This window comes from Macaca thibetana, chromosome 20 (assembly GCF_024542745.1).
Source record: "Macaca thibetana thibetana isolate TM-01 chromosome 20, ASM2454274v1, whole genome shotgun sequence".
Taxonomy (NCBI): domain Eukaryota; kingdom Metazoa; phylum Chordata; class Mammalia; order Primates; family Cercopithecidae; genus Macaca; species Macaca thibetana.
In genome coordinates, this window is record NC_065597.1 from 58,012,668 (window position 1) to 58,034,394 (window position 21,727).

Genomic DNA, 21,727 nt, shown 5'->3' on the forward strand with positions numbered 1-21,727 from the left:
CACTCAGCCCTACAAGTGAGTGTCACCATACCCAGCTTTTTTTCTTTTTAAAGTTGGTTGGCGCCATCATGACTCAGTGCAACCTCTGTCTCCTGGACTCAGGTGATCCTCCCTCCATAGCCTGCTAATTTTTTATTTTTGTTGAGATGGGGTCTCAGTGTTTCTCAGGCTGGTCTTAAACTTTTGGCCTCAAGCACTCTTCCCAACTCAACCTCCCAAAGTGTTGGGATTATAGACATGAGCCACTGTGCACGGCCAAGAATGCTTCCCTTTCCGCTCCCATATTTTTTTTTGGAGACGTGGTCTCTGTTGCCCAGGCTGGAGTGCAGTGGCACGATCTTGGCTCACTGCAGCCTTGACCTCCCAGGCTTAAATGATCCTCCCACCTCAGCCTCTCAAGTAGTTGGGACTACTGGTGTGTGCCACCACGCCCAACTAGTTAAAAAAAAATTTGGTAGAGATGAGGTGTTATTTTTTTTTTTTTTTTTTTTTTGAGACGGAGTCTTGCTCTGTTGCCCAGGCTGGAGTGCAGTGGCCGGATCTCAGCTCACTGCAAGCTCCGCCTCCCGGGTTCACACCATTCTCCTGCCTCAGCCTCCCGAGTAGCTGGGACTACAGGCGCCCGCCACCTCGCCTGGCTAGATTTTTGTACTTTTTAGTAGAGACGGGGTTTCACCGTGTTAGCCAGGATGGTCTCGATCTCCTGACCTCGTGATCCGCCTGTCTCGGCCTCCCAAAGTGCTGGGATTACAGGCTTGAGCCACCGCGCCCGGCTGAGGTGTTGTTATGTTGACTTGGCTGGTCTCAAACTCCTGGACTCAAGTGAACCTTTCAGCTAATCCTCTCAAAGTACTGGGATGATAGACGTGAGTCACTGTGCCCAACCTCCAAGGATGCTTTTAATGAAAACTTTGGGTGGACTAAAATCCTTTATGTATTGGTTGTTAATTATTATAGAAAAAAAATTTTTTTAAGCATTTATTTGCTCTGTTTTCTCCCCTATTTTTTTAGAAATTTAGTACACAGTTATTGGCCATTATAGTTTAGTGGGGGATTTTGTTTGTTTATGTATTGGAAATAATATGATTTTTGAAGATACTGTGTGGTAAGCTTGAGAGTGCTTATCTTTCAAAAGAGACCATCAGTAGATACTTTAATAAGCTTAAAGTGACTTGTATGTTTAGTTTTAAAAGATTGATTCCCAAAAGCCCAAGAGCTAGCTTGTAGTATGTGTGGGCAGGCTGTTCCCATGCTGTCAATACCGTTACTGTCGTGGTGTATTTCATGATAAAGATTCTGAGCTTCAGCCATTTAGTGATATTGGGAGAAATGAAGTTGGGTATATAGGAAATAGAGGATGGCAGATTCCATTTCCTGTCATAATAGCACTTGAGGATTTTTTAGTCAAGATCAGGTTTACATACTGTACTAGAGATATCATTATTATTCAACTACTGAGAACTAGAATATTAAGAGACTGCTGGCCAGGCAAGCAGTTAATTTTCAGTTGAAATTGCATTAAATAAAAAGTATTTTCTTGCTTTGTGGAAGTATGTGAATTTTTTTAAAAAGCTGCTTGTTTTCCCCATTTACAGGTTCTGTACAGAGTAATGAGATGTGTGACGGCTGCAAACCAGGTGTTTTTTTCTGAGGCTGTGTTGACAGCTGCTAATGAGTGTGTTGGTGTTTTGCTCGGCAGCTTGGATCCTAGCATGACTATACATTGTGACATGGTCATTACATATGGATTAGACCAACTGGAGAATTGCCAGACTTGTGGTACCGATTATATCATCTCAGTCTTGAATTTACTCACACTGGTATGTGAATTTTTCCTTTTTCCTTTTTAATGTGTTGGTTTATTCAGGCCCTTAAATCGATATGTAAGAAATTAAGGGCTTTGGCTGGGCATGGTGGCTCATGCTTGTAATCCCAGCACTTTGGGAGGCCAGAGCAGAAGGATTGCTTGCATCCAGGAATTCTGCGTAGCTTGGGCAACGTAGTGAGACCCCATCAGTACAAAAAATCAAAAATTATCTTGGGGTAATGGCATGTACCTATAGTCGTAGCTACTCGGTAGTCTGAGGGAGGAGGATCGATTAAGCCCAGGAGCTTGAGGTTGAAGTGAGCTCTGATTGTGCCACTGCACTCAGCCAAGGTGACAAAAAAGGCCCTGTCTCCATAAAAGAAAAAAAATAAGGGCTTTGCTTTATTATGTTATGTTTTAGAGTACATTCATCAGTCTTATAATCTGTGCTTTTATTTTAGTGTCTGTTTACTTTTATTTTTAATTTAAATTTTTTTTGAGACAAGGTCTCACTCTGTTACACGGGATAAAGTGCAGTGGCGTGATTTTGGCTCACTGCAGCCTTGACTTCTTGGGTTCAGGTGATCTTCCCACTTCAGCCCCCTAGGTAGCTAGGACTACAGGCATGCACCACCACACCTGGCTAATTTTCTGTATTATTTTGTAGAGATGGGAGTTTTGCCATGTTGCCTAGGCTGGTCTTGAATTCTTGAATTCTTGGGCTCAAGCAATCCACCTGCCTTGGCCTCCCAAAGTACTGGGATTATAGGCATGAGCCACTCTGCCAGGCCTTTATTTTTGGTGGTTGATAGCTAGTCTCAGTGCAGCTTTACTCTTTTTTTTTTTTTTTTTTGTGAAACATTGCTTTACGCCCCAGATTCTTTCTTTTTTTCTTTTTCTTTTCTCTATTTTTTTTTTTTTTTGTGACAGGATCTTGCTGTATTCCTGGTTGGAGTGCAGCAGTGCGATCAGCACTCACTGCAACCTCAAACTCCTGGGCTCAAGCGATCCTCCCACCTCAGCCTCCTGACTGTCTGGGACTACGGATGCATGCCACCACGCCTGGCTAACCTTTGTATTTTTTTGGAGAGAAGGGGTCTCACTACATTGTCTAGGCTGGCCTCAAATTCTTGGCCTCAAGTAATCCTCCTGTCTTGCCCTCCTAAAGTGCTGGGATTATAGATGTGAGGCATCATGACTGGCCTCCTTTAATTTCTTCTTCTTTTTTTTTTTTTGAGACGGAGTCTCGCTCTTTCGCCCAGGCTGGAGTGCAGTGGCACGATTGTATTTTTAGTAGAGACAGGGTTTCACCATGTTAGCCAGGATGGTCTTGATCTCCTGACCTCGTGATCCGTCCGCTTTGGCCTCCAAAAGTGCTAGGATTACAGGCATAAGCCACCGTGCCTGGCCGGCCTCCTTTAATTTCTTAACCATGAATATCCTCCCCCCACTTTTATTATGGACATTCTGAAGCACATAAAAATAGGGAGTATAGTATAATAAATTTGTACATATTTAACATTCAGCTTCTGTAATTAGAAACAAATGGCCCATCTGGTTTCATCTAGGCCTCTTTGCTGTCCTTTCATCTCCAACTGGATTATTTTAAAGCAAATTCTAGATGACATTCTGCTGAGTATTTCTGCCAGTGTTACACCTCTCTTTGCTAGTGTGAAAAAATGCCCATGATAACTGTAAAATATGTGTATCCTATTTAGGTGTCTAAACACTTTAATGTCACAGTATTAAGACCTTGAAATACAGCTTAGATATGTTTTTCTAAATTAGAAGACTTTAGTTTTTAGATATACAGAAAATTGAGCAGAAAACAATGAGTTCCCATATACCTTCTTCATCCCAACAGTTTCCCCATCATTAACATATTGTGTTAGTGTGGTACATTTATTACAAAGGAGCGAATATTGATATATTATTATTAACTAACTTTATAGTTTACTTTGTGTTATGTATTCTATGGACTTTAACATGTATAATGACATGTATCCCCTATTACCAGTGTCATACAGGATAATTTCACTTCCCTAAAAATCTTCTGTGTTCTACCCACTCCTCCCTTGTTCCCGGTCCCCACTTCTCCCTCCCTCCATCTTAAGCCCATGGCAACTGCTGATCTTTTTACTGTCTCCATCGTTTTGCCTTTTCCAGAATGCCATGTAGTTGGAGTCATATAGTATGTAGCCTTTTCAATTGGCTTTTTTCACTTAGCAGTGTGCATTTAAGGTTTCTCCATGTCTTTTTGTAATTTGAGAAGCTCATTTAAAAAAAATTTTATTCTTTTAGATTGTTGAACAAATAAATACAAAACTGCCATCATCATTTGTAGAAAAACTGTTTATACCATCATCTAAACTACTATTCTTGCGTTATCATAAAGAAAAAGAGGTGAGTAATACATTGATAATGAACTTTGACAACTTGGGTCACTGAAGAGTTGGACCTAATGTTGCTTACCAGGCTACATAAGTGAAATTGAGTGAAATGTGAAATGTTTGATTTAGAATATAGTGATTGTATTTGTTCTTTTAAATTTATATTTCTTGATAATCATACTGAATACTTTGATGATGTGCCAGATACTCTTTTCAGACTATGCATCTTTTGCTGTTATTAAATTTATTAAATTTTCATAAGAGTAAAACAAGCTGACACATTTATAAAGTTATAAATTAAGAAGTACTGTGTATTTTGTAAACAAAAATGACTGGCTTTTCAACCACCCCCTGAGTGAAATCCACCGTAGACTTTCTTGGTAGATTTAAGAAACCAGTCTTAAACTGCTGTTTGCATATGTCTTTTGATGTTGATTATTTAAAAAAAAAAAAAAAAAAGGCCATTTTGGAAATTTCATATTGACAGTTTTCATTTGTAGTACTCTTTATTTGTGATAAAACTTTATAGATTTTAAATAGCATACTGATCTGTGTCAGTTTTCTGATTGGTTTTTAAGAAATTAAACTATTGCCGGGCGCGGTGGCTCAAGCCTGTAATCCCAGCACTTTGGGAGGCCGAGACGGGTGGATCACGAGGTCAGGAGATCGAGACCATCCTGGATAACACGGTGAAACCCCGTCTCTACTAAGAAATACAAAAAACTAGCCGGGCGAGGTGGCGGGCGCCTGTAGTCCCAGCTATTCGGGAGGCTGAGGCCGGAGAATGGCGTGAACCCGGGAGGCGGAGCTTGCAGTGAGCTGAGATCCGGCCACTGCACTCCAGCCTGGGCTACAGAGCGAGACTCCGTCTCAAAAAAAAAAAAAAAAAAAAAAAAAAAAGAAATTAAACTATTAAGTATTACAGTGAATTGATCAATTTTAAATTTATTTGTATCATCAGCACTGATACAGATAGTGATTTATTTTCCATACAATTTTAGAGGACTTATTTTCCATTTATTGCTTCCTTGAATTTTTTGTTTTTCAGGTTGTTGCTGTAGCCCATGCTGTTTATCAAGCAGTGCTCAGCTTGAAGAATATTCCTGTTTTGGAGACTGCCTATAAGTTAATATTGGGAGAAATGACTTGTGCCCTAAACAACCTCCTACATAGTCTGCAACTTCCTGAGGCCTGTTCTGAAATAAAACATGAGGCTTTTAAGAATCATGTGTTCAATGTAGACAATGCAAAATTTGTAGTTATATTTGACCTCAGTGCCCTGACTACAATCGGAAATGCCAAAAACTCACTAATAGGGGTGAGTCTTTAATTGTAACGACTTTGTTTTATCCACAGTTAAACCTTTTCTCATTACATATTTATGTATTTCACTATCATGTCAACATGTCTGCAGAATCACTGTGTGTAACAAACAGCCATATTTAAGACATACCTGGATAAATAAAATTGGTAGGAACGTTTTCTTGCCATTATATTTAACTTTTAGTCTTCCTTTTCCTTGATAAATCTTAAGTTTTTTTGTTTTCTAGAAAATGTCTTATGAATTTCTCCTATTTGCTCTAGCATGCTTATAGAAAATGTCAGTGTTTCTTACAGCTCAAATTTGTATAGTGGTTTTAAAATGCAGTCTCTTTCTTCTTCCCCTGGCACTTTTTTCTTTCTGTCTACTGAAGTTAGTTCTTATACATGGTCTTATATTTTGGCTGTCTCTTTTCCCTAGGAACATTCATACAGGTTGAATATTCCTTATCTGAAATACTTGGGACTGGAAGTGTTTTAGATTTCGGATTTTGGAATACTTTTTTTTTCTTTTTTTGAGACAGGAGTTTCACTGTTGTTGCCCAGGCTGGAGTGCAATGGCACCATCTCAGCTCACTGCAACCTTCGCCTCCCGGGTACAAGCAGTTCTCCTGTTTCAGCCTCCCAAGTAGCTCGGATTACAGGCATACTCCACCACGCCTGGATAATTTTTTTGTATTTAGTAGAGATGGGGTTTCACCATGTTAGGCTGGTTGTGAACTCCTGACCTCAGGTGACCCACCCGCCTCGGCCTCCCAGAGTGCTGGGATTACAGGCGGGCGCCACCATGCCCTGCCGGATTTTGGAATATTTTCATAACACTTACCGGTGAGCATCCCTAATCTGAAAATCCTAAATCTGAAATGCTCCAAAATTTGAAACTTTTTGAGTGCCAGTATGATGCCCCAAGTGGAAAATCCTCAGCTGACCTCATGTGATGAGTCCAAACTGTTGTATGCACAAAATTATTTAAAATATTGCATAAAATGACCTTCAGGCTATGAATTTTATGTTTAGTCTTAGATCCCATCCCCCAGATATCTCATTTTATATATATGCAAATATTCCCAAATCCAAAAATATACAAAGTCTGAAACACTTCTGGTTCCGAGCATTTTGAATGAGGGATACTCAACCTGTAGTCTTTCTTTTAGGGGGGAAAAAGCTTTTTTTTTTTTTTTTGAGAGAGTCGTGCTGTTGTCGCCTGGGCTGGAGTGCAGTGGTGCAATCTCGGCTCACTGCAACCTCTGCCTCCCGGTTTCCAGCAATTCTCCTCCCTTGGCCTCCCTAGTAGCTGAGATTAAAGATGCCTGCCACCACGACGGGCTAATTTTTGTATTTTTAGTAGAGACAGGGTTGGCCAACCTGTCTTGAACTCCTAACCTCAGGTGATCTACCCGCCTCAGCCTACCTGCTGGGATTATAGGCATGAACCACCATGCCCAGCCTGTTTTTTTTTTTTTTTAAGTAATTTGACATGGCCCTGCTCTTGATTTGTATTTATTGTTTATGGTTTGTGTATTTCTTCTTCCTATTGGACAATACAGATTCGAAAAACATTATTTTTAATAGAAAGTAATAGATGTAGGCTGGGCACGGTGGCTCACACCTATAAACCCAGGACTCTGGAAGGCCAAGTCGGGCTGACCACTTGTGGTCAGGAGTTTGAGACCAGCCTGGCCAACATGGTGAAACCTTGCCTCTACTAAAAATAGAAAAATTAGCCAGGGGTGGTGGTGAGCACCTGTAATCCTAGCTACTTTGGAGGCTGAGGCAGGAGAATTGCTTGTACTTAGGAGGTGGAGGTTGCAGTGAGCTGAAATCACACCACTGCACTCCAGCCTGGGCGACAGAGCCAGGCTCTGTCTCAGAAAAAAAAAAAAAAAAAAAAAAAAAAAAAAGAAAGAAAGTAATGGACGTAATTAGGGGATAAAGTTTTTAGGAGGAAAAAGGTAAAATTTGATATTTGCACTTGCATGTGCTCCATGTTGTTTGATTGGATTGCCTTGTATAATTCCATAGCTGCTTCCCTTATTACCAGTTACAGCTTATGTTTGAAGTCACAATAAACTTTTCTTCAAACACGAAAGCTTGATTTTTGAGGAATTCACATTATTTACAGATTCAAAGATGTTTATATCCTGTACTCTAGAAATAAGGAGAAAGTGGGTGGGGATGGGGCAGTCAGGTGGAATAGAGTGTCTTGGCAGTATAAAGGAAAAAGGTGGATGGAAAAGGTGTAGAGTGGCAGGGTGTGCCTTTGTTTCCTCATTGAACAGGGCACCTTGCCATTTGCAATATATGGAAAAATGAGGAAATACAGTCTACTCCCCCAAAAAGCACATACAAAGGGCTTTGTTTAGACCAGAGATCAACAAACTATGATCCATGGGCCAAATACTGCCCAGCACCTGTTTTTTGTTTGTTGTTTTAAATGTATAATTCACTGATTTTTAGTGTATTCACAGAAGTGTGCAACCATCACAACACCGGCACCTGTTTTTGTAAAGAAAGTTCTCTTTGGGCTGGGCATGGTGGCTCACGCCTGTAATCCCAGCACTTTGGGAGGCCGAGGTGGGCAGATCACCTGAGCTCAGGAGTTCAAGACCAGCCTGGCCAACATGGTGAAACCCTATCTCTACTAAAAAATTGCAAAAGTTAGCAGGGCTTGGTGGTGGGCGCCTGTAATCCCAGCTACTTGGGAAGCTGAGGCAGGGAGAATTGCTTGAACCCCGGAGGTGGAGGTTGTAGTGAGCCGAGATTGTACCATTGCACTCCAGCCTGGGCAACAGAGCGAGAGACTCTGACTCAAAAAAGAAAGTTTTCTTGGAACATAGCTACTGTCATTCCTGTGTTTTATATGTGGCTGGTTTTTTGTTTTGAGAGAGAGAGTCTTACTTTGTTATCTAGGCTGGAGTGCAGTGTTATGATCTCGGGTCATTACAACCTCTGCTTCCCAGGTTCACGTGATTCTCCTGCCTCAGCCTCCCGAGTAGCTGGGGTTACAAGTGTACACCACCATGCCCAGCTAATTTTTGTAATTTTAGTAGAGATGGGGTCCTGCTGTGTTGCTCAGGCTGGTTTCGTACTCCTGGGCTCAAGTGATCTGCCCACCTTGGCCTCCCAAAGTGCTAGGATTAGAGATGTGAGCCACAGCACCTGACCTGTGACTGTTTTCTTACTGTCGTGATAGATGAGGAGTTGCTGCATTGCACAGAGATGCTATATTGCATGCAAAGGCTTTACTGACTTCACAAAAAAGTGTTTGTCCCAGGGTTAGTGTGCTAGATCCCTTCCAATCTGTAATTTTAATTTAAAAATGTCTACCCCTGTTTTGAAGGATAAACTCTGTATGCTTGTGCTTATTTTGGAGAAGCCATAAACTTACTTTGTTTTGTACATGAGCAGATGTGGGCGCTATCTCCAACTGTCTTTGCACTTCTGAGTAAGAATCTGATGATTGTGCACAGTGACCTGGCTGTTCACTTCCCTGCCATTCAGTATGCTGTGCTCTACACATTGTATTCTCATTGTACCAGGTACTGTATTTACAAATTTTTCTTAAGAAAAGAACCCCACAAAACATTTTTTTTAATGTGTAGATTTTAAAGATGTATGTTGATTTGACTTTGGACTTGCTTGCTTTCTTTGATTAAAGATGAAAAGATAATCTATGCTTTGTCTTTCAGGCATGATCACTTTATCTCTAGTAGCCTCAGTTCTTCCTCTCCTTCTTTGTTTGATGGAGCCGTGATTAGCACTGTAACTACGGCTACAAAGAAACATTTCTCAATTATATTAAATCTTCTGGGAATATTACTTAAGAAAGATAACCTTAACCAGGACACGAGGTAACAGATATTATATAGTATTAACTACTCCTAACTTTATTAATTTGCCTTTATAATTTGAAAATAAGAAATGTGGATTACAAAAAATAAAAAAATGTGGATTACAGAGGTGAGGTAGAGCATTTTCTTTGTTGTCAAACACCTTATAATTTGGTTTGATTAATCTAGGCTTTCTTGTTCTTTCTGAAAAGAAATACATGAACAATCTCAATCCCCCATCCCCCAGTGTTTCATAGAAGAATATATATAGATTTTTAATATTCTTTGCTTTCTTTTTTGAGACAGAGTTTTGCTCACTGCACTCTCTGCCTCCCAGGTTCAAGTGATTCACCTGCCTCAGCCTCCCAAGTAGCCGTGATTACAGGTGCCCGCCACCACACCCAGCTAATTTTTGTATTTTTAGTAGAGACGGGGTTTCACCATGTTGTTGGCCAGGCTGGTCTTGAACTCCTGACCTCAGGTGAGCCACCACGCCCGGCCTCTTTGCTCTTATCATGCTGCGTTGGGAGGTTTTCTTAAAAGGCACACAACAATTTTGAAAGTAATTTGTATAGTTTCATTTTTTATTGTTTGAGATGTTTGAAAAACCAAGAGAAAACCAGTGTAAGAAGACTAGACTTTTAAAGTTTTTTTTTTTTTTTTTTTTTTTTTTAATGTACAATTAACTGTATATTTTGTGTTTCAGGAAACTGTTAATGACTTGGGCTTTGGAAGTAGCTGTTTTAATGAAGAAGTCCGAAACATATGCACCTTTATTCTCTCTTCCGTCTTTCCATAAATTTTGCAAAGGCCTTTTAGCCAACAGTAAGACTCTGTTTTTTTTTTCTGTGTTGTTTATCAATCCTTAAAAGGGTCTTTGGTAATGGGAGATGGTCATCAATCGAGCTCTTTTCCTGACCTGAAGATGTATAATCCTCATTTTAATGACAGATACACAGTCTTGATGTTTTTTCATTCTTAGTATTAGAAAAATGTTTTTGAAGTGATTGTCACATATTTAAGCTTATGTGAATGTTTATAGTTTGCATATACTTTTACATTTTCTCTCAGAAAAGGTTTGTATGATGACCAGTCAGTTACATTTCGTGGGTTTTGTTGAATGTATCATTTTTCCAAATGTGACAGTGAGTGAGGGTTCTGGACAAGAACGGTGCCTAGTCTATAGTAGGTACTCACTCTTTGTTGAATGAATGAATGGATTCAGATAATTATGACAAACTGGGATATAATTTCTTTTGGCCAGCTGAAAGTAACTGTCTTTTAATGTTTAATAGCTCTCGTTGAAGATGTGAATATCTGTCTGCAGGCATGCAGCAGTCTACATGCTCTGTCCTCTTCCTTGCCAGATGATCTTTTACAGAGGTATGGAATTAAGATCATGTCTTTTGACACTAACCCTAATAACCTGGAAATGTTAACACACCTGCTTTGTCTGTTTCGTTCTTTCATAGATGTGTTGATGTTTGCCGTGTTCAACTAGTGCACAGTGGAACTCGTATTCGACAAGCATTTGGAAAACTGTTGAAATCAATTCCTTTAGATGTTGTCCTAAGGTATAACAGTTGTTTTGGAGCAAAGACGTTCTGTTATATTTACAGCCTCTAGTGGTTGTCTACTTTAGGAGAAGACAAATCACCTGTTAGAACATTGATGACACATCTTTTATGGCCCTGCTTGTCAGTGATTGAAGTGATGTCAAATAATCCAATTTTGCAGGTCTGCAAGAAAATTAAAAATTTTTAATGAGCTTTATAGGCTCACAATAATGAGTATAGAATAGCTCATATAGTGCCAGAATGTGTTTCTTAGTAGCTCAGATATTTGAAAAAGTAAACAGTAATCTTTTGCTGTTTTTGATCAAGTTGATTTGGGAGCTTTAAGAGCCTAAAATTGATCCTTTTGTAATACATAAGCAGAATGATTGGGTTTTTATGTTCATATGTTTGATATGCCTTCCTCAAATCCTCTTATGATGTCGGCACATTACCTATCTGAGGTGAATAAAAAAAGGATCTAAAGTTGTAATCGCATTTCTGTATCCATTTTAAAGTCTCCATTTTACTATATTTTTACCTCCAGTGAGTTAATAAGTAAATAATCCGCTTACAGTATGTGCTAACCTTTTAAGCTAAAACATTTTGCATAACAACAACTTTATTTTCTGTCTACAGCAATAACAATCACACAGAAATTCAAGAAATTTCTTTAGCATTAAGAAGTCACATGAGTAAAGCACCAAGTAACACATTCCACCCCCAAGATTTCTCTGATGTTATTAGTTTTATTTTGTATGGGAACTCTCATAGAACAGGGTAAGGCATTTCTTTGACTGTTTTACCTGGGAAACATAATTTTAAGATTCCCTTGACTTTACCTGCAGTTTTGAAGAGAAAATATGTTTGGGGGTGGCAGAGTATCAAATAACATTCTTCTCATATGGGTTATTTTAGTTTTCATCAATAGGAAAATTGCTTTGAAGATAGCATCTGTAGATACAAAAATGGGCTTTGAAATTGAGTAATGAAATGTGGTTAACAGTTAACTGATGTGATGTCATTAACACTTTGGGGAATGGGGTGGGGGTGGAGATACTCAAGAAATGCTTAGTTGCATTGAATGAGTTTCATTCCTGACTGGCGTGAGCCATTTACCCTAATCATCCTTACACACTGTACCTCATCCTGTTAATTATAAAAGACCCCAAAATGAGAGGGGGGATATAATGCTTCTCAATTTCATAGGTTTTGCCTATTTTGGAGTAGGGAAAATTACAGTTTTATTCCCATTTCCCTTGCATTTTTTTTTTCATTATTAAAATGAAGTTGTCATTGTCTTTTAAATATGAAACTACTTTTCCCAGGAAGGACAATTGGTTAGAAAGACTGTTCTATAGCTGCCAGAGACTGGATAAGCGTGACCAGTCAACAATTCCACGCAATCTCCTGAAGACAGATGCTGTCCTTTGGCAGTGGGCCATATGGGAAGCTGCACAATTCACTGTTCTTTCTAAGCTGAGAACCCCACTGGGCAGAGCTCAAGACACCTTCCAGACAATTGAAGGTAACTCACTCAAGCTTTGTGATGTGAATACTTTCAAAGCTTTATTAAGAAATAATGGATTTTTAAATCTATGTTAAAGATTTGAGAATATATGATTTTTTTGAAAAAAAAAAAAAAAAGGTCGGTAATTTTCAGGTATGTTTGTTAGAGTAAGCTTTCATTGAATAATTGCATTGGAAATATGTTTTTTTCCCAAAACTTATGGGAGTCGTGTGGGAAAAATATTTTTTTTCCCTAAAGTGAAAGATCTTTCATGTTGGGATTTTTTTATTTTTAAATGACGGATAGACAGAGGATACTTGATAAATGTGAATTTGTTATAAAAAATTCACACTTCTTCTAGAAACTTTTAAGATTTTTAAAAATTCAGAATGTTGTCTTTGCTTTCAGGTATCATTCGGAGTCTCGCAGCTCACACATTAAACCCTGATCAAGATGTTAGTCAGTGGACAACTGCAGACAATGATGAAGGCCATGGTAACAACCAACTTAGGCTTGTTCTTCTTCTGCAGTATCTGGAAAATCTGGAGAAATTAATGTATAATGCATATGAGGGATGTGCTAATGCATTAACATCACCTCCCAAGGTTGGTTTCTGTGAGACAGTGTTGTTTTATAGCAGTTTAATGGTCACAGCTGGCAGTATGTGCAGAGCTGAAATTACAATAGACTTATGTATTTGGTTTATATATAGGTGAGACATCCTTACCTATAAATTGAACCAGTCCTGAGCTTTTCTTTCTCTTATCATAAAGGTCATTAGAACTTTTTTCTATACCAATCGCCAAACTTGTCAGGACTGGCTAACGCGGATTCGACTCTCCATCATGAGGGTAGGATTGTTGGCAGGCCAGCCTGCAGTGACAGTGAGACATGGCTTTGACTTGCTTACAGAGATGAAAACAACCAACCTATCTCAGGTAAAGTGATGTTTTTGGAATTCATTTTACATCTGTTAATAAGAAAACATGGTTTAATTCCTTTGGTGTGATTTAATCTATGGATAAAGTAAGTTAAAGCTTGGATTCATTTTCAAAGGTTTTGATCCTGTATTTTGTAAAAGCAACAACTGCCAGAGTTACCTTTTTATTCATGTTGAAACAGTGTTAGAATGTTAAAATAATGTTCATGTTTTTGTTCATGTTAAAACAATGTTCATGTTAGAACACGTTAAAACTATATTTCTTATGTGCAAAGTTTAGAACTTTAAAAGTAATTCTAAAAATATGTTTATGGGAGAAATCTTTTGTTTTTTTTGGAGGCACAGTTTCACTCTATCGCCCAGGCTGGAGTGCAGTTGTGCGATCTCGGCTCACTGCAACCTCCGCCTCTCGGGTTCAAGCGATTCTCTTGCCTCAGTCCCTGGGATTACAGGCACCCGCCACCATACCCGGCTAAGTTTTGTATTTTTAGTAGAGACAGGGTTTCACCATATTGGCCAGGCTGATCTCGAACTCCTCCTGACTGCAAGTGGTCCGCACACCTTGGCCTTCCAAAGTGCTGGAATTAGAGGCATGAGCCATTGCACCTGGCCAGGAGAAATTGTTTTTATAACGTATGACAAATGCTTGGGTAATTCCTGGCTTGAAAGAGGGCTTATAATAAATAACTGGAATCCAAAAATAACAAAATGTTTAGCAATTCAGGTAATGTCAAGCAGTATTCAAACACATGAAGTTAGTCATTCTTTAATTCCTGTTATTTATATTTAATTTTTGCTTTCTTTTTACTCCATGTGTTATTCCTAAATGTTTGGGTAATTTTGGGATGGGGGTACAAACATCCATGTGCTGCTAAGGTTCTGTTAGTCACCCTTTGTGGCTATTTTATATGTAACATTTTAAAGAATTTTGAGCTAAATAATGTGAAAATTGTGCAAATAATTGTTAAATACCTTTGGTTTTAAGCAGGCACAGACTGTGATCAGTTGTAAATTTTATAGGGATTTATGTTTTGATGGTATTGGATGACTTAATTTTTCTGAATGGGTTTTCAGGGGAATGAATTGGAAGTAACCATTATGATGGTGGTAGAAGCACTATGTGAACTTCATTGTCCTGAAGCTATACAGGGAATTGCTGTCTGGTCATCATCTATTGTTGGAAAAAATCTTCTGTGGATTAACTCAGTGGCTCAACAGGCTGAAGGGAGGTAGGTTGGAAGGAAGGAAATGGGTGATAGAATTACTTTATGTTTAAATTCTTTGTATTACTCACTGACATTGTAGCCAAATCTTAAAACAGCTTTGTTTGCTTTCAGCAATTGAAACTTGGTATAAATCACTTCACCAAGAGGTATCTTCAGTTGTTCTTTAGTTAGCAATACTTGAGTGCCTTTCTTACTTAAGAATTAGTGGGAAATCACACTGTGAAACAAGACCTGTCCGTTGTTTTATAAATGCTTTTGAACTTGATCCCTAGTTGAGCTCCTTTCCCCTCAGAGTCTGATACAAAGTACCTTTTATTGTCAGAGTATATGCCCATTAGTCCTCTGAACTCTACATTCGGACTCATTGCTTCCTCCAGGTTGAGGAGCTTGTTCTGTATCCATTTATGTTAGTTTAATGAAATCTTGCAAATTTGGGAAAATAAAAGAACTGCGCATACTTCCATATCTTTGTGGTAACTTCTGGTATGTGTGCTTTTGTAGTTCCATATTTCCATATCCATATGCTTTTGTAATTCTTTTTTCTTTCGTGTCGTTTTCTCCACTCTTCACCAAAACAGCAGCGTACGTAGGCACATGGTTTTATGATCTCCTTTTCACACTCAGTATTTAAAAAAAATATTTGCCATGTTAGGCTGGGGGCGGTGGCTCACATCTGTAATCCCAGCGCTTTGGGAGGCCGAGGTGGGCGAATCACCTGAGGTCAGGAGTTTGAGACCAGCCTAATGTGGTGAAACCCCGTCTCTACTAAAAGTACAAAAAAAATTAGCGGGGTGTGGTGGCACATGCCTGTAATCCCAGGTACTTGGGAGACTGAGGCAGGAGAATCGGTTGAACCCGGGAGGCGGAGGTTGCAGTGAGCCCAGGTTGTCCCACTGCTCTCCAGCCTAGGCAACAAGAGTGAAACTCCGTCCCAAAAAACAAAACAAACAAAAAAATTGCCATCTTAAATATTCTACAATGTTATTTTTAATGAAGATTTGTATTTATGAGTATACCATAATTTAATATTTCTTACTGTTGGACATTAAGGTTGTTTCCGATATTTTTTTACTAACTTAATGCACCATAGCACTTAAAATCTTTGCTTATATTTCTGATTACTTTCTTGGAATCCACACAAACTGATTTACTAGAAGAAAGACTGCCAAACCATAAGTCTTATGATATATTCTATTGCTAAGTTACTCTACAGAAAAGATGGCTGCAGTTTATACCCTTAACAATAGAGTACCCCCTTCCCGTCACCTTTGTGGATACTGACAGTCACTGAGAAGGAAGAATGCTGCCACCACCATCAGTGAAAATAGTTATTGTAGTTTACATTTCTATATTTATTAATGACTAATAGTAGAAGTTGCCCCATATAGTGACCTTTTGTGATTCTTTTAAAACATGGATCATGTCTTCATGGCCTCTCAATTTTTCTTGTGTTAATCTGTGAAATTTTATTAAATACTAAGATTGTTGATGCTATCCAATTTCTTGATTTATAATTTGTTTTTAATGTTTAATGTTGTGTTTCAGCATTATGCATCTAGATCTGTTACTTGTGCATCTTTTCTTGCATTTTATCCTTCTGCAAAGCCTTTCCACACACTGACATCAGTTACTTATCAATATTTTCCACTAGTTCTTTTATACTGTCTTACATTAAAAAAAAAAAAATTTAACGAATTTTAAATTTACTTTCATAGTTGTAAGGAAAACATCAAACCTCCCCCCACCATAGTCAACTCACTGTTTTAGCTCAATTTATTCTTGCACCATTTTTGAGGCATAGGGCGGAAACGAGATATGTGTGTTTAAAATAAGACTCCTTTGGGGCTGGGTGCGATGGCTAAACTCCCAGTACTTGGGGAGACTGAGGTGAACGGATCGCTTGAGCCCAGGAGTTTGAGACCACCCTGGCCAACATAGCAAAACCTTATTTTAGCTGGGTGTGGTGGTGGGCACCTATATTCCCAGCTACTTGGGAGGCTGAGGTTGGAGGATTGCATGAGCCTGGGAGGGCAAGGCTACAGCGAGCCATGATCATGCCACTGCCCTCCAGCCTGGGTGACAGTAAGATTCTGTCTCAAAAAATAAGTAAGTAAGTAAAGGCCAGGCGTGGTGACTTACGCCTGTAATCCCTGCATTTTGGGAGGCCGAGGTGGGTGGATCACCTGAGGTCGGGAGTTCAAGACCAACCTGGCCAACATGGTGAAACCCCGTCTCTACTAAAAATACAAAAAAATTAGCTGGGCGTGATGGTGCCTGTAATCCCAGCTACTCAGGAGGCTGAGGCAGGAGAATCACTTGTACCCGGGAGGCAGAGGTTGCAGTGAGCTGAGATAGTGCCATTGCACTCCAGCCTGGGCAAGAAGAGCAAAACTCTGTCTCAAAAAAAAAAAAACAACAACAACAACAAAAAGGTAAGTAAATAAATAAGACTGCTTCAATTTGCTTTTCAGGTTTGAAAAGGCCTCTGTGGAGTACCAGGAACACCTGTGTGCTATGACAGGTGTTGATTGCTGCATTTCCAGCTTTGACAAATCGGTGCTCACCTTAGCCAATGCTGGGCGTAACAGTGCCAGCCCGAAACATTCTCTGAATGGTGAGTGTTCAGTATTTTTAAATAAAGCAAAAGTTATAGGAATATATTTTGTACTGATGATCTTACTTTATGTTTTTGGGTTTCTGTGCTCTTTGAAATATTTCTAATTGATCTGAATCTCTCTCTTATTTTGTAACATACTTTCAGGTGAATCCAGAAAAACTGTGCTGTCCAAACCGACTGACTCTTCCCCTGAGGTTATAAATTATTTAGGAAATAAAGCATGTGAGTGCTACATCTCAATTGCTGATTGGGCTGCTGTGCAGGAATGGCAGAACGCTATCCATGACTTGAAAAAGAGTACCAGTAGCACTTCCCTCAACCTGAAAGCTGACTTCAACTATATAAAGTAAGGCTTTCTTTTTCCAATTATAAAACGAGTTTCCAAAAACTATGATTTTTTCATATGGCAAAAAAATATTAAAATTGATCATATGTAGTAATACAAAATGGTTATATTTCTAACTTACTGCCATTATGAAAGTGACAACAGGGAACTGACATCAGAGGAGAGGAAGGTATTTGTATAATGGGAAAACAGACTGCTGAGATAGTCATTTGGTATTAATTCTCAGAACCTGTCATTCTAAAACCTTAATACAATTTGAAGATTATGCCAGAGTGAATATAAAGAAAAATTTATACTGCTTTAGAAAGAATCACATTTGATAGCTTTGTTTCTAAATGAGGTCTGAATATATCAAAAACATTTATTCTAATAAGGACAGAGTTTGTGAACATCTGTAAATTAAACTTTCCTCTCATTCCTCTGTGCTTTTATGAATTCTGTAATTCAAAACTGAGCACTCACTCTGTTGCAGACACTTGGCTGGGAAGATAAAGGTCATTAGACTTTGTCTGATACCCTTGCCTTCTACTGCTAAATGGGTTAATGTGTAATTGCTTCATTGAGCATGTACTGTGACCCAGGCAGCACATAAAACAGACACAAATTCTAACTTTTTAAAGCAAAGATTAGATAAAGAATATTGATAGAAGGATTAATTGGACCTCACTCACCTTTTCTATGCCATAAGGAAAGCAGTTAGGTAAAGCTGACCTTGGGAGGGAAGACACAAGGTCAAGTCATGCCCATCAGGATGCCCTTTGGGCCCAGACCTAATGTGAGAACATGGGCTTGGAGTGTTCTGGAAATAGCTGGGAGGCCTATGTGGTTAGGAGCACCTTGAACAGTGGGATACAAGGGCAGAGAAATAGTTGGGAACTGAGAAAAGAACTTTGGCTGTTATTCTAGTAAGACTGACAATTTCAGGTGGGATTTGAACAGAGATGTGTTTTGATCTGACTTGGTGGTTCATTCTGCTATGGTGAAAAGACTGGAGGTGGGGGGCAAATGTGGAAGCATGGAGACCATTAATTTGTGAGGGCAGTGGTAGAGGGAAAAGAAACAATGCTATTAACTGGAGTAGGAGCACGCAGAGAACAAGCCATGTTTTAAGATTTCTAAAGAAATGTGCAGATGAGATTTTTGGGTAAGCTATTAAGAATTGGATTTGGAACTAAGGAGAAAGTCTAAGCTCGAGAGATTTGCAGATCATTAGCACACAGAAAAGGCCCTTTTTCCTTTTCAGTCTCTATACTCTAGAGCCTTTGTAAGCCACCAAACCAGAGAGAAGCCTCTGGAGAATAGTGAGTGAAGATGAAGGAAGGCCTGGATCAGAATCCTAGTTTAGCATTTTTGTGAAAGGATAGCAGAGGAAGCCATTCAAAAAAACACAGGTACGTTGAGGAGGGAAGTGTCCTAGATATAGGACATCTAGATGGGAGTAGTCAGACTTGTCAAATGCTCTAGGGATTATGAGGAAAAGGAGTTTTGTAGAGAGACAGAAGAAGCTAGATTGAATAGTATTGAGTGGTAGAGACATTTGAAAATGAAAAGCTTGAGGTAAGTTATTTGGTCAGTGAGTTTTTCTTTAAGTCGAGGATAGGAAGCTGTTGCTGGAGGGAAATATTAGATGTTTATTTTAAATATTGGAGAGATTATGTTCTTTTGGTCAAGGGGAAGGAGCCACTGGAAAGCAGAGGTTGAAGAAACGGGAGAAAGAACTGATAGATTAACTGGACCTCACCTTTTCTGTGCCTCAAGGAAAGCAATCAAAGTTAGAGTAGACAGAATTTGGGCAGTATATGGTGGATTGGGGGTAGGGGTAGAGGAAATTAAAGCCTGTGTTTTTTGTTTGTTTGTTTGTTTTTCTGAGGACTCAGTCATTAGCTGAAAGCATAGGGCATTGTAGAGCATAGTGGGGACTTGGGGAACCTGCCACTGCAGAGGACTTTAGGACCTTTTAATGGCAGAAATGATGAATGTGTTGGCATCAGTTCATCATGCCCAGTACTCAAGGCTCCCCGAGAAGCCGGTGGTTGTACTGATCTAGGTAGAATCGGGCACAGGATAAGTCAGCTGATGTGCCTTTCCAGCACTGGCCTCAGGCTGAGTTATAAGGGAAGTGACACAGTGAGAGGGACAGGCAAAGATGGAAAAGAGAGAGAGTGAGAAACAGTGTCTTCCTCCTGGCTGGAGAGCCCCTGTCATGAAAATGGGGACAGGGTGAGGGATCTGAAAGGAACAACACAGAGCTGGGAGGATGAGGCCTGTCTTCCTGGCATTGATGCTGCAGGACTACAGGAAAGAATTTCAGAGGTGTCATTATTTTTCATATAAGCAGATGAAAGAGAAGAATTCTTTGAAAAAAAGAGAAGTAGGTGAGAAAGGGAGAGACAGAGTGATGCCAGCAGTGAAAGAAGCCAGGACTGAGATACAAGACTGTGATGCTGGGAGAGCTGCAAGGGCTCATGCTGTAGGTGAGGAGTGAGGCTGCACAGGGAGCTCACCGGCAGCTTGGAGAGAACTGGGTGTCAAAGTTGTCCTGCAGAGGTCTACTGTCAGTGTGTTAGGCTCTGAGGAGAACAGGGTGCAACACACGAAAATAGGAAGGAGACACAGGGGTGAGTCAACTCCACTGAAAGCTTGTAGCTGTGACTTTCTGGTTTGCCACTCCAGTTTGAGTACTAATTAAATGGTAGTCACATCTTCAACATAAAAACCAAAATAGTGGCATCCTCGTGGAAGGAATTTTGTCAGAAAAATGCTCTGTACTTTGCTGTCTTCCTAGAATTTGTTCTGTTTTTGTTTTTGTTTTTTTTTAATGGTTCCACGGCTGCGAAGACAAGCTAACGATTTTTTAATTACAGATCATTAAGCAGCTTTGAGTCTGGAAAATTTGTTGAATGTACCGAGCAATTAGAATTGTTACCAGGAGAAAATATCAATCTACTTGCTGGAGGATCAAAAGAAAAAATAGGTATTTGAGAAAATAGTTTTAAAATTATTTTAATGGACAAGTTGCTCAGAATGTTTGGCTTAGTGTTATTTTACTGGAAAATCTGGAAGTTATTTTACATTTTTTGGGGGTGCAGAATCCCAAGTGAAGCAACAAATTTAGGGCTGCCCTATTTATGTTTGATTTGGGAAATGAAAAGCAGTTAAAATTAAGTCAGATAAAAAAAATGGCCACCTTAATACTTTGAGATTTATCTAGCTGTTTTGTTTGACAAAGGACAAAGTAGTGTTTCAGCTAAATATTTTTCTTGGCTTTCATCTTGATGTGGCTCATTAATTAGGTTCTTTATCACAAATGGAGCACTTTATAAAATGTTATTAAAAAGTTTAATGAATATTCTGGATTGAGCAAGATTTGCTAATGCAGGTCTAGATTTGTCCCCTTAAATAGTAGATCGACTTACTGATTTTCTTTTTTTTTGAGACAGAGTCTCACTCTGTCACCCAGGCTGGAGTGCAGTGGCGCGATCTCGGCTCACTGCAACCTCTGCCCTCCAAGTTCAAATGATTCTCCTGCCTCAGCCTCCTAAGTAGCTGGGATTACAGGTGCCTGCCTCTGTGCCCAGATAATTTTTTGTATTTTTAGTAGAGACGGGGTTTCACCATCTTGGCCAGGCTGGTCTTGAACTCCTGACCTTGTCATCCACCCACCTTGGCCTCCCAAAGTGCTGGGATTACAGGCGTGAGCCACCAAGCCCGGCCTCGACTTACTGATTTTTGAGCCTTTGAAGGCAACTGCTTTTTAGGCGTCTGAGGTACAGTAATTTTATATGAAGTAGTGATTTTTATATAGTTCTCAGTAATGCTTATAGTGTTTAACTGCCTTAAATATTAAAGGAGCTATTCATTGGTGATTATTTTTTAATAATGCCAAATATAAATCAAAATTTATAATAAAAGCACATTAACTTAATGACATTTTATTTAACTTCTGTAGACATGAAAAAACTGCTTCCTAACATGTTAAGTCCAGATCCAAGGGAACTTCAGAAATCCATTGAGGTTCAATTGTTAAGAAGTTCTGTTTGTTTGGCAACTGCTTTAAACCCGATAGAACAAGATCAGAAGTGGCAGTCTATAACTGAGTAAGTTTACTCTTATGGAGGTAAATGTACATTGTGTATATCATGTGATAAACATACATTGGGTGAAGAGGGCTGGAAGGAGAGTTACTAA

The 21,727-nt window shown here is 39.3% G+C and overlaps 2 protein-coding genes and 1 non-coding gene across 7 annotated transcripts in view; 2 read left to right on the forward strand and 1 right to left on the reverse strand.

The window, feature by feature from the left end:
* COQ7 (coenzyme Q7, hydroxylase) overlaps positions 1 to 21,727 on the reverse strand; it is a 375,365-nt gene that overhangs the window by 196,787 nt on the left and 156,851 nt on the right. The gene's annotated exons all lie outside the window — the stretch shown is intronic.
* Positions 1 to 21,727, forward strand: part of SMG1 (SMG1 nonsense mediated mRNA decay associated PI3K related kinase) — a 113,445-nt gene that overhangs the window by 43,788 nt on the left and 47,930 nt on the right. For all 5 annotated transcript variants that reach the window (XM_050774990.1, XM_050774994.1, XM_050774993.1 and 2 more), the window contains 17 exons: positions 1,596 to 1,820; positions 4,109 to 4,210; positions 5,246 to 5,515; positions 8,926 to 9,056; positions 9,207 to 9,368; positions 10,054 to 10,172; positions 10,643 to 10,730; positions 10,820 to 10,921; positions 11,540 to 11,680; positions 12,229 to 12,428; positions 12,819 to 13,015; positions 13,184 to 13,348; positions 14,425 to 14,579; positions 17,048 to 17,190; positions 17,338 to 17,539; positions 20,404 to 20,513; positions 21,489 to 21,636. In XM_050774990.1, coding sequence (XP_050630947.1) covers positions 1,596 to 1,820; positions 4,109 to 4,210; positions 5,246 to 5,515; positions 8,926 to 9,056; positions 9,207 to 9,368; positions 10,054 to 10,172; positions 10,643 to 10,730; positions 10,820 to 10,921; positions 11,540 to 11,680; positions 12,229 to 12,428; positions 12,819 to 13,015; positions 13,184 to 13,348; positions 14,425 to 14,579; positions 17,048 to 17,190; positions 17,338 to 17,539; positions 20,404 to 20,513; positions 21,489 to 21,636 — 2,660 coding nt within the window. The remainder of the gene's footprint in view (positions 1 to 1,595; positions 1,821 to 4,108; positions 4,211 to 5,245; positions 5,516 to 8,925; positions 9,057 to 9,206; positions 9,369 to 10,053; positions 10,173 to 10,642; positions 10,731 to 10,819; positions 10,922 to 11,539; positions 11,681 to 12,228; positions 12,429 to 12,818; positions 13,016 to 13,183; positions 13,349 to 14,424; positions 14,580 to 17,047; positions 17,191 to 17,337; positions 17,540 to 20,403; positions 20,514 to 21,488; positions 21,637 to 21,727) is intronic.
* Positions 11,262 to 11,365, forward strand: LOC126945153 (small nucleolar RNA U13). Its single transcript, XR_007722326.1, has one exon. It is a non-coding gene; the product is annotated as a small nucleolar RNA U13 (small nucleolar RNA).